This window comes from Anser anser, assembly GCF_964211835.1.
Source record: "Anser anser genome assembly, chromosome: 11".
Taxonomy (NCBI): domain Eukaryota; kingdom Metazoa; phylum Chordata; class Aves; order Anseriformes; family Anatidae; genus Anser; species Anser anser.
The window spans coordinates 12,211,292-12,223,039 of record NC_139732.1 but is presented as its reverse complement, the minus strand read 5'-3'; the positions used below and the strand labels follow the sequence as shown (position 1 = coordinate 12,223,039).

Sequence of the window (11,748 nt, the reverse complement as noted above, 5' to 3'; positions counted from 1 at the left end):
TGGCCCCGGCCCTGCCTCCGCTCGGGGGCGGCCCCAGCCCGGCCCCCCCCCCCCACCGGGGTCCGCTGCTCGGGGGCCGCGGGCCGGGCCCCGTCCCCGTCCCCCTCGGGCCTCCCGGGCCGGGCCGGGCCCTCCCAGGGGCGGGGAGGCGGCAGCGACCCGGAACTGCGGCGGGGAGCCGGGGCGGGCCGTGCCGTGCCGGGGCGGCTGCGGGAGCCATGCCGCCGCCCAAGGACGTGGTGAAGATCGCCATCCAGATGGTGGGCGCCATCCCGCAGCTCATCGAGCTCCAGCAGGTACCGCCCGCGCCCCCCTTCTGCGGCCGCCCGCCGGCCCCGCTGCTGCCCCCTCACCGCCGCCCTCTTCTCCCCTTCCCTCGCCCGCAGACCAAGCCGCTGGCCTCCGTGCTCAAGGACGTCTGCGACGCGTGAGTATCGCGACATGGGGCCCGTCAGCGGCCCGTGGCGGCCCACCGGGTCGTGACAGGCGGTGACCGGCCTTACGGCGTCCCGCCGCGTCGTGACCGCGAGGGCACGGCTGTTAACGCCGGGCGGTGGTGGCCGGGGCCGGCCTGGCTCCATGCCTGGCTGCGTGTCCTCGCAGGTGGAGCCTGCCCAACGCGGAGCGCTACGCCCTGCAGTACGCCGACGGGCGCCAGACGTACATCACCGAGTCGGTGAGCGACCACCTGCCCGCCCGGTCGCCGGCCCCGGTGGCCCCGCACGCCCCCTCACCGCTTCCCTTTCTCCTCGCAGAACCGCGGGGAGATTAAGAACGGGAGCATCCTGCGGCTGACCACCTCTCCGGTACATGCCCTGTCTCCTTCTCCGAAAGCGGGCGCTGGGGTCGGCCCGCTGCTCCCTGCCGCGGGGCGATGCGGCCCTCCGAGCCCCCTGCCGCTGCCTCCCTCGGTGACTTCTGGCTAATGACAGCTCCTCCCGGTGCCTCAGACCCAGCAGAAATAACGAGGGGAGACCTGTCTCAACCTTCATTCTCCCTCAGTAGAGCGTGGGGGAGCGTGAAGAGAACCAAATAGTCTTGAGAAGCGCTTTGGATGCACGGGCAGATTCATCAAGTGTTCTTAGTGTCGTGCCGGCCTGACTTCCTCAGCTCCCGCTGGTTTCTGCTCTGATTGCTCTGTCTCAGTCCTCTCCTTGCTGGGGCTGCTCTAGCCTGAGCCTCCTTCCAAAACTTACACTTAAGTTCCTCCAGCCTCTGCCTCCGAGTTTCTTGCTGTCTTTCGACGAGCCCCTGTGGCTTGATTCTTTCCTTCCTGGTAGGACCAAGAAGCAGAGAGGTTGTACAACGGGATCCGGAGCAACAACGTGGATGTGAAGACTGACTCATTGAAGAAGCTTGCAAGCCTCTCCCAGGATGTTACCTTTGCTCAGGAGTTCATCAACAGGAATGGCTTGAAACTAATCTTCTGTATTGTGGAGGAAGGGAACGAGTGAGTATCAGGAGGGGAATTTCCTTGCAGTTCTTGACTTGTCTTCTCCCTTGCTAATACCGTATGAGCTCCAAGCTGGGCTTCATTCGTGTTCCTGGCTTCTTGCTCCTTTTGGCTGCTCTCTCCAAAGGCCCTGTGCTGCAGCACAGAGGGCAGCGCTGGCAGCAGCGTGCCTGGCTCTGCAGGTTTGTTCCCTGCAGGTACGTGGCTTTCTCACTGCGCTCTGGGAGCCAGGCGGAGGTCCCCTGCCTGCGGGCCTGACCCCTTGTGAATGTGCTCAGACTTGAACTTCCCATCCCTCCTCTGGCTTCATGATCTGCAGCACTACCAGTTTTACTACCAGAAGACCTCCTGCTGCTGCTCGTTCCTGCTGCCCCATCTGCCGCCCCCAATAATCCCTCTACCCTGAGGTTTTTGGCTGAAAGAGGTCTGCGGGCAGCTTGAGAAAAACCTGACTGCCAAACTAGTGTCTACCTGACTCGGTCCTCTCACAATGTGATAGTGCATCTCATCTGGAAGTGGAACCTAAAACCACACAACGAAGTGCATGTTTCTTGGAAGTAGGGGGTGGGATTTGGGGTGGTTTGGGTTTCCCAAGGACTTGTGTGCACGATTGTTGTACCATGGTAATGCAGCTTTCCAGAAACTGTAGAACTTCCCCTGCCTTGACTTCCTGGGATGACTAAGCGAGAGTCTCATTTCTTACCCAACATTCTCCCTTTCTGTTGTTCTTTTCATTCCCATGCTCACTTGCCTGCTTTTCTAGCTGTTTCCGATGTGCCCACCAATGCGCAGCTCCCACCTTACCGTGGTGACTGGGGGGGTATCTGGACCCATCCTCACTGAGTTTGCTTTTCTGTTCCTGCAGTACAGGGGAGATGCTGGCTCACACCCTGAAGGCCTTCATGGAGCTGATGGAGCATGATTTCGTTTCCTGGGAGACTCTTAGTGCAGCCTTCATCAAAAAGGTGAGCAGCTTGTTCTGCAGACTCCATAGCCTGTGCCTTTGGGATGCCTCGTTGCCCTTGTTATCTAGGCTCAACTTGCCTTTGACTGATGTTTTTGTGTATTGTAGATAGTGAGTTACGTCAATATGAATGCAATGGACGCCTCTGTGCAGCAGCTCTCCTTGTCAATCCTGGAGAACATGGTACCTAGCAGTCGCCTCCTCTTTGACCTAGTCAAAAAAGAAGTGACGGTGGATCGTCTTCTCACCCACCTGCAGGTGTAAGTGGTTGCCAGAGCACTGGTCTCCTGCATCCGAAAGCCAGGGGGAATGTGGCACCGGAGGGGATTTTTCGGGGTCTTGCTGATTATCCTTAGCACTAAGTTGTATTGTCCCTTTATAAACATTCTGTGGGTGGTCAGCCTCTGTCCTTGTTGCCCCAGTGCTGCAGGAGGCTTGGACTGTTCTGGAAACCGTCCCATGTCCAGGTCGGATTCATTCATGGACTTGTTCATTGCCTGCTTTGTTCAGATATTTTTGTTCTCTAGCTGAACTGCCTTTCTTCTGGCATTGGCTCTTCCTTCCCTCGCCCCAGTGTATTTATAAACAGTAGTAGTACAGCTGAGGCAGGTTCTGCGTTCCCTCTTCCTTGTACCTCTGCATGTCTTCAGTTTTGAGCTGTTCATTCTAGGAAACAGGAAGGCTTATGTCCAGGACTCCTGCTGGACTCCCAGGCGTGCTGCTTGCCCTGGGTTTCCACTCTAGCTGTTCCTGTGGCTCCAAAATGTTGTCCCCTCCCTTGTCCCAGAGGCCCATACACTGCAGACACTTGCAGCTTCTCCTTCATGTGTAGGCTCCCCTTGGTCAGTGCTCCCAGAACTTCCTGGGAAGCTGCGCCCACGGATGTGCCCGGAGCAGTGTCAGTTCCATGTGTGGGTGCTGTGGGGAGCGTCTCGCCCCCGGCCCCACTGTCAGCAGCTGCTCATCCATGGCTCTGGCTTCTCTGGGTCCCGCACACTGGGGGGCAGCAGAGAAGGGGGCAGAGGCCTGTGCTAGTCACCGCAGCTAGCAACTCTTCTCATCCTTGTCCTCACCCTCCTTCCTCAGGACAAACACCCAGCTGCAGCTGAAGGCGATGGCCCTGCTCATTGCGCTGCTGCTGGCCGCGACCGACGCTGAGCGGCGGGTAAGGGGCTGCGAGCGGTGGGCAGGGCCGGGTGGCCGCGGGGTGGGGGGCACTGGGGACCCGAGCACAACGGTGCACCATCACCGGGGCGCTCTGCCAAGAGCCCTCTGCTCTTTCACACCCCGTGGAGTGATGCTGAGGGATGTGAGATGTCAGATGACAGGAACAGCACCAGGGCCAGTGTTGTCACAGGGACTGTGGTGGCCCAGACCAGAGTCTGGTGCAGCTGGGAGGCGGTGACACAGGACAGGCATTCCCTCCCCTGGGACGGGAGGCTTGGGCAGCTGGGTCCTCTGCTGTAGCGTTTGCCTTCTCTGGGATGCTGTGAGGAGGTACCCAGAGGTGTTTACATTTGGTGTCCTTGCTCTGCTTCTTCTCCCTGACTGACATAACTTGGCGGCCTCGTGAGGCAGGCTCTGTTAGAGCTCCACGGGGGGACTAGTCCTGCCTACCGGGGCAGTGGAAGCTGAGGGCAGGTTTCCTGCTCACCGGTGTCGCTCCTGAGACTGCCTCTTCCCTTGCCTGTGGCCCGAGACCAGGCATAGCAGGAATGAGGGCCTGTAAAGGGAACGCTATTTTTTCTGGGAAAGAGTAGTGTGGTGAGTTGGGGGATGTCTCACAGCCTCTCCCTCCTAGGATATGATGGAGTACCTGAGGGAGAAGAACATCAGGCAGTTCATCCACAAGGTGAGGAGCAGTGCTCACACAAGGGTGTGCTCTGTGCTTCTTCCTGTCCTTACCCCCAGCCTCTGCACCCTTGTGTGTGCCCCCTGCAGCACTCAGCCCTGCGGGGAGCTGCCCGCTTCCTAAAGCCCCTTCCAGCAGCTGAGCCTGCCGGGCTTTGGCTCTTGGTCTCTCTGTCTGGAGGGACTGGGAGCAGCACCCGGGGGACCCTGCTCACTCGCAGTCTCCTGTAGAACATCATCCACAGCTCAGAGCCGCTGGGGGACGAGATGGCCCACTACCTGTATGTGCTGCAGTCTGTCAGCCTCAACCTGCATGACCGCCGCATGAGGACCCCCATGGATCCCTACTCACAGGTCGGGGAGCACTCTCCTTGCCAGTCTGACCCTGCTTCCTCCTGCGGAAGTAGAGGCGGGTGAAGGTTTGCCTTTGGGGTGTGTTCCTTTCCCAGCACATTCGCTTTCGTTGTGGGTTTTAAACCCAGGAGAACGTGCTTGCACGGTTCCCACGGGCATCCTCCCCCTCTGCTGTCCCTCCAGGAGCAGCGGGAGCTCCTCCAGTCGCTGCGCCAAGCTGCCTTCGAGTCGGAGAGTGAGGCGCCCACCAGCAACTTCAGCACCGAGCGCCGGCGATCCCTGTGTGCCAAGGAGTTCCGCAAGCTGGGCTTCATGGTGCGTCCGCCCTCTGTCCCCTCCCCAGCCACGTGCCAGTTCCACTGCCCGGCTTCAGCAGGACCTTCAGCTTCTCCCCTGGGCCTGGTGTCCTTCTTGGTCCTGCTGGGTGGTGCTTCCCTTCTGCTGCCTCTGTGCTGCTAAACAGCAAGTGCTGCGGAGCTGCCGTGCCCTGCAGGGACTGTTATCACTGCCCTTGGCTTTTCCTGCAGCCCTTGTTTGGAAGGGCAAGCCCCTGGACTGCATCGGGGCTACTCTGCCGCTTGGAGAAGAAAGCAGCAGCTGCTGAGTTGCATCCTTTTGTGTCTTTCCAGAACAACAGCAACCCAGCAGAGGACCTCCGCCGTGCCCCGCCGGGGCTCCTTGCCCTCGACAACATGCTGTATTTCTCCAGGCACACCCCCAACGCCTACAGCCGGGTGCGTGCTCTCTCCTGGCAAATTCCCCAGCAGAGAGGTGCTGGTGGATCTCCAGCTTCTTTTCCTTTCTTCATAGTGACCTGTCCTTGCCCACACCTGGGCCAGGATACCCCTTTTGAGCTGGTGTCCTACTGTTGCCCTGTTTTAATTTCAAATGCAGCTGAGTTGTCCTGTGGGTAGGAGCAGCGATTTGAGGCTGGTGGTGCTTTGCTGAAGGGTCCCTGCAGATGTGTTTTGCTTACAGCTGGGTTTCCAGGCCTTGTTCAAGTCTGAGCAGATGAGGGTGATTTGGGGAAAAAAACCAGTCAGTGGATGCGGAGTGTTAGCCACACTCTGACCTGCTTTGCCCGCGATCAACTCCTGCCTTCAGCTGAGGCAGGGGAAGGAGGATGCTGGGGCTGGCTCCTGGGGAGAGCGAACTGCTGCTGTTAGGAACAGCTCAGCTCTGGTGGGAACAGCTCAGCTAGGAAGTGCAGGAGGATCATGGGGAGTTTGAGCCTTGCTGCGGGGACAGCACTCTGATTTCGTGGCGTCTAACATGAGGCGACAACCCTCTCCTCAGTTCGTCCTCGAGAACAGCAGCCGTGAAGACAAACACGAATGCCCGTTCGCCCGAAGCAGCATCCAGCTCACCCTGATCCTCTGCGAGATCCTGCACATCGGAGAGCCGTGTATGTGTGCCCTGCCCGTCCCTCTCCCTGCCCTGCTGCCTCCCAGCTAGCAGCAGTGGGGACACATGGCAGGGGGCTGCGTGCGTGCCTGTCCAGCGGGGCCCCCAGGCTCTGCCGTGGCTGACAGCAGGGAAGGGGAGGTAGGGCTAGGAAATGTCCAGGTTCTCCTGGATGCTGGAATTCTCTGGAAAAACTAGGGAGTCTGGCATCATCTGTCCTTCTCACCACAGGCTCGGAGACGGCTCAGGCCTTTTACCCTATGTTCTTCGGGCAGGATCATTTCTTTGAAGAGCTCTTCTGTATCTGCATCCAGCTGGTGAACAAGACCTGGAAGGAGATGCGCGCTACCCAGGAGGACTTCGATAAGGTGATGGGAAGTGCTGGGGCCTTGAACGAGAGCCGAGGCCACAGGGTGTGCGCATATTTCAGGGGCTCTGGAGGAGCGTCGCCAGACTGGGGATGATGTCCTGTGCCCCCAGGTGCTGCAGGTGGTGCGGGAGCAGATCACCAGGACCCTGTCCCTCAAGCCCACCTCCCTGGAGCTGTTCAAGACCAGAGTGAATGCACTGAACTACAGCGAGATCCTCAAGCTGCGGCAGACAGAGCGGCTGCACCAGGAGGAGACGCTGGCGGTGCCCGTGCTGTGAGTGGGCTGTGGGCAGGGAGCTGGAGCCGTGGTGGGAGGTGACGTGGTGGGGCCGGGGGGGGCCCTTTGCGGGGTGCTGGGTCAGCGAGTGCCTGCTGAAGGGTCCGTGCTCCTCTCCTTCTGGCTCTTGCCCCAGGGAGTTGCGCGAGAGGCTGAAGCCGGAGCTCCTGGAGCTGATCCGACAGCAGCGCCTGCTGCGGCTCTGCGAGGGCACCCTCTTCCGCAAGATCAGCAGCCGCCGCAGGCAGGGTGAGTGCCAGCCCCGGCCTGCTCCTGGGCAGGGGATGGGCACGGAGGAGTACAGAGTGCCCCCTTCCCTGCCACAGGAGAGGTCACAATTAACCGCGGCCACCTCGGCACTGAGCGAAGTGCTAATTGAGGGGGCAGCGCCATCCCCCCGGGGAGTGGGATGGCAGCTGGGGGCTGAGCGTTTCCCCACGGCCTCTCTGCTGCAGATAAGCTGTGGTACTGCCGCCTGTCACCCAACCACAAGGTGCTGCACTACGGGGACGTGGAGGAGGGGGTGCAATCTCCCCCCATCGAGAGCCTGCCCGAGAAAAGTAGGTGATGAGGAGAAAGAGAGGGAAGGAGAGTGGTGAGGAGGGGAGCCCTCTCCCCACCTCCCGTTACGTGCTCGGGATGCTTTAAGGTGGGAATTGCCGTAGTGCCACGCATCCAGCCCAGGTCCTGCTGGTGCTCTGGGGCTGGGGAAAATCAGTGGGGCTGGCTTGTGAAAGGGCACTGTGGAGCAGCTCAAGCTCCCTCATGTTGGCAACTGCTGTGAGACCCCTTGCTTGGGCTCTGCAGGGCTCTGAGCACTGGGGACACCCCGTGGTGTGGGGCAGGATGCCTCCTGCCTGTGGCAGTGGTTCTGTGGGTGAGGAAGCGGGAGAGCAGGCACTCACGGCTCCTCTGCTTGTCCAAGTTCCCGTGGCAGACATGAAGGCGCTGCTTATTGGCAAGGAGTGTCCACACACGAAGGAGAAGAGCTCTGGGAAGCAGAACAAGGTCAGCACCTCCACCCCGCATTGCTGCACGCTCCTCTCCCTCCTCTTGTGCACCACAAACTGCTCCGCTGCCACTGTCACTCTGCACCTACTGCGTGTCCCCAGATGTGTCCTGGGGCACAGCCAGCCTGGGGAGCTGGCCAGAACCCAGGGCTACCTGTCGTCCTTCAGGAGCTAGAGGCCTCTGGAGGACATCAGCTGGGCTGGTGCGTGGCAGGTTTTTGATGTGGCTTGAGATTGGAGACCTGATGGGCCTTCCAGGCTGCAGAGGAGACTGGGAGGCAGCTCCTGCTGTGAACCCCACCAGGCTGGAAAGAAGCCAGCTGAGAACCCACCTAACCCCTGCTCTTTCTCCATAGGATGTCCTGGAACTCGCCTTCTCCATCGTGTACGATGTGGAGGAATACTGCCTGAACTTCGTTGCCCCCACGCGGTACGAGGTGAGCTCCAGGGGCCACGGGATGGCATGTTCTTGCCAAGGGAGTCCAAGCGAGGGAGGGCCTGTCTCTGCTCCCCCAGATTTGGGAGAGGGGCGCTCTGCAAAGCGCTTTCAGTGCTCTGGTTCTCAGAGGCGCTGGGTGCTCTTGGCAGCACAGAGGCGAGAAGGGGCTGAGGCTAGACAGGCAGGCAGTTGCTGGCTTGATCCTGGAACTGGACACTAAAGGGTAACTTGTGATGCTGGGAGGGGAGGTGCCTGCTTCCACCCTTCCCTACATAGCCCAGAGGAGCTGGGGTTCCCTGGCCTCCAGCCAGCCTGCTGGGCTAACACCAAAGGGACAGTAACATCTTTGTGCGTGCCTGGCCGTGGTCCTGCAGGAATGTGGGGACTGCGGCTCTGTAGCTGGCCGCGAGATAAGGGGATGAACAAAGCCCCAGTCTGGCTGGGAAGGTCAGGCAGGGAGCTCCAAGGGGCTGTGGCGGGGCAGGGGTAGGTGGCTGGCAAGCGTAATGCGGAGGGACGCGCCGAGAAGCCAGCTGGTCCCACCCTGACCGCAGGCAGAAGGTAGTGGCCTCCCCAGCACCGCAGGGAGCTCGGCGGGGGTGAGGAGGGAGAGGATGGTGCTGCTGGTGGCTTCACGGACCGAGCTGCCCTGAGCCCGCGTGAAGGAAGGGCGAGAGCGTGGCAGGGAAGGAGGTGCTCCAGGCAGGGCTGCTCTGCCCTCGGGTTGGGTCGGGTTGCTGGAGGTAGGGGTTTTCCAGCTGCCCAGAGGTTCTCCTGAGCTCCTTTGCTTCCCCAGTTTTGCCTCTGGACGGATGGGCTGAACGTGCTCCTGGGCAAGGAGATGACAAGTGAGCGAACGCAGACAGACCTCGATGTCCTGCTGTCGATGGAACTCAAACTGCGGCTCCTGGACCTGGAGAACGTCAGCATCCCCGACACCCCTCCTCCTGTCCCAAAGCCCCCCAGCAACCTAAACTTCTGCTATGACTTCAGCCACGCAGAACAGTGAGTTTCTGCATCCCCCCGTGCCCGATCTCCCTGCCCCCTTTTCTCTGCAGGCTGCCCCATTCAGCTCTGCGGTGGTTGGAGCTAGAATCATTTTGTCGCCTGCCGACAGCAAAACCCTTCCTCCAGGCTCTGTCCCCCGTTCCTGCCCCAAAGGGACGAGCCCAGGTGCTGGATGAGGGCTCGGGTGTGCGCTGCCTGTCCCCGTCCTGCGCTGCAGGCTGTGAGCGAGCAGGGCAGCCTGTCCCCTCTTCCACACCTGTAACTTGCCCAGCCAGAACTCACCAGCATCCCAGAGCAAACTGTTGTTAGAGGGAAGGGACCTGTCCGCTCTGCTCCCCTGCCACAGGCAGGCGAGATGAAGTGCTTCCTAGACAGCTGAACCCCTCTCTGCTGGTGCTGCCCCCACACCCACCCTTTGCTGCGGTCAGATTTGGGCAGAGAGGGCAAGGGCACCAGGAGGAGTGAAGGTGCAGCAGCTGGGGGGTCGTCATTACAACGGTACGTCTGCACAGCCTGACCTTCCCCTGCACGGCTGCTCAGGGCAGAGGCTCCCTCCTGGGTTAAAAAGGGGTTAGAAAAGGCCCACTGCTTGTTTCGATGAGCCGCCAGCACTCTACAGCAGGGTCAGGTTTGCTGATGGACAGGCCCGGCACTTATGCACTGAAAGATTTCTTTTCTGCTCCCCTCCCTCTCCTTGCTGCGAGCGCTCCCAGTCCCGGACAGGGCGGTGGGATGCTCCTAGAGGCTGTTTAGGGTACGAGTCCCCTCTCCCCAGCGCAATTTCAGACGGGCACAGGCTCGCTGCCCCAGTGCCTGACCCCAGTCCGCCTTTGTGGCAGCACTGAGCCGCTTGTGCTAACCCTGGTGCCTTCCCCCACCCCGGTGGATACTTGCACACTTCAGCCATGCTGCTGCACTACTGCAATACGACGAGCTACCTCCTCCATGGCCCCCAACGCCTCCCACCCCGGTGCCCTGCACCTCCTCGTGCCTACAGCTTCTCCAACGGGTGTTGTAGTAACAAGGGTGTAGCCTGTAAGCCTGCGACTGTCTAAGCACTGTAACTGCACGTTGCTGGGGTGGCCAGGGCTCTGACTCCGCCATCTCCTGCAGATTTGGACAATAAACACTTGTGGAGAACTCAGGGCTGTGTCCTTTTTGAAGGTTTGGGGAATGCAGGCAAAAGAGCCTAAAAGGGGACGTGACAGGGACAGCACACTCTGCCCTTCTGCCCACGCACACCAGGAGGGACCCACGCAAACCACTTGTCGAAGAACAGTGCGTTGGGTGGCTCCTAGGACACCAGGCATAGAAGACATTGCAGGAAACAAGGCCATCCTGGAATCCACAGCACAGTGCTTTAAGAACCCTGTAGGATGGCTGGCAGGAAGATTTTGTTCCTACTGCTGAGTAGAAGAGCAGGCAAGGAGTTGAGTCACCTCTGAGCAAGGTGGCAACAGGGCTACAGCTAAGCCTTCCTAGGCTGGAAATGGCCGTAGGAGCACTGCAGGTTGCCCCAGGTTGATCTGCAGACCACATTCCTGGCCTCCACAGGGGTGTCGGGGCCATCAACCCAGCACCTAGGCGACTCTGACAGCCAAAATCTCTCTCTTGTGAACAGCAGATCTCTCTCCGTCCCCAGCAGCAACTAGAACCCCAACTTACTTTCAGCTGTGAGCAGCAGGCTCCGTGAGAAGCCATTTTCTTGCTGTGCTATGTAGCAGCATCCCCAGCGTGCCCTGGCTGGGCAAGCTGGGAGTTGCTTATGTACTCATTTGGAGTAGTTCAGGATTCAGTGCTAGACAGCAAGAACAAGTTGTCCAGCAGGCACCAGAGGCAGCTGGTGTGCAGACAGCTCAGAGCCTGCCATACCCTGCTCAGCAGACCACCAGACAGGAGTGCTTCCCCAGCTGCCTGCGCCAAGGGTCATGGAATGAAGGAAATCTCTGCCTCCTTTGTAAACTGTGACTGTACACACATCTGCAGGGGCATCTGGGCTTGGAAGTGCTCTATTTCCATCATGCCGACCCCTCTGTGCATGACGACTTCCAAGCTCTTCAGCTGCTTGCAATGCCTTCCGAGAGCTGTCCTGGCCTTGGAGCCCGCCCAGGCTCAACCCGTTCCCCACCTTGCCAGCAAGAAGAGGAGTTTCCATAACCCCCACTGCTGCGTGAGCTTGTTACAGGCAGAGATGTTGAGGTGCTGGAGTCTGCAGAAAGGCATCTGCCTCTGTGATTCCCTCGTAGGTCAAGATGAGGCTGTGGGGCAGCCACCTCAGCTCTGGGAAGTGGAGAACCTGGGCAGAGGGCGACAGATGACAAACAGGACTGCCAACCAGCCCCACGACTGTCACTGCATGCCTGCGCTCAGCTTTGCCCTGCTGCAGTGCAGGCCACCACCTCTGCGCGCACTTGGCAGCTCGCTTTGAGGGCTTCGAGCAGTACGAACTGGCAGCCTCCCAGGACATCACCTCCCCTCGTCCTTGCTGGACAGCAGCTGCCCTCCGCCAGCACCATGCCCGCACCTTGCTCAGGCTGTGGCAGGACATCAGGCCAAGCTCCCACAGGTGCTGCAGGGCATGAAGAGAGGCGTGGGGCTCCTTCTGGCCCCTTCTGTCA

At 60.1% G+C, this 11,748-nt stretch overlaps 1 protein-coding gene across 1 annotated transcript; it reads left to right on the top strand.

The window, feature by feature from the left end:
* The first annotated feature begins 20 nt into the window (after positions 1 to 20).
* Positions 21 to 10,271, top strand: ELMO3 (engulfment and cell motility 3). The gene is made up of 20 exons (XM_083852013.1): positions 21 to 296; positions 387 to 427; positions 604 to 676; positions 756 to 806; positions 1,281 to 1,450; positions 2,319 to 2,418; positions 2,526 to 2,677; positions 3,504 to 3,582; positions 4,219 to 4,269; positions 4,500 to 4,622; positions 4,806 to 4,937; positions 5,252 to 5,356; positions 5,919 to 6,027; positions 6,258 to 6,394; positions 6,507 to 6,670; positions 6,810 to 6,922; positions 7,129 to 7,233; positions 7,599 to 7,681; positions 8,040 to 8,120; positions 8,919 to 10,271. The coding sequence occupies exons 1-20, from the start codon at positions 219 to 221 to the stop codon at positions 9,129 to 9,131; spliced, it is 2,160 nt and encodes a 719-aa protein (XP_083708139.1). The 5' UTR covers positions 21 to 218; the 3' UTR covers positions 9,132 to 10,271.
* The last annotated feature ends 1,477 nt before the right edge of the window (positions 10,272 to 11,748 follow it).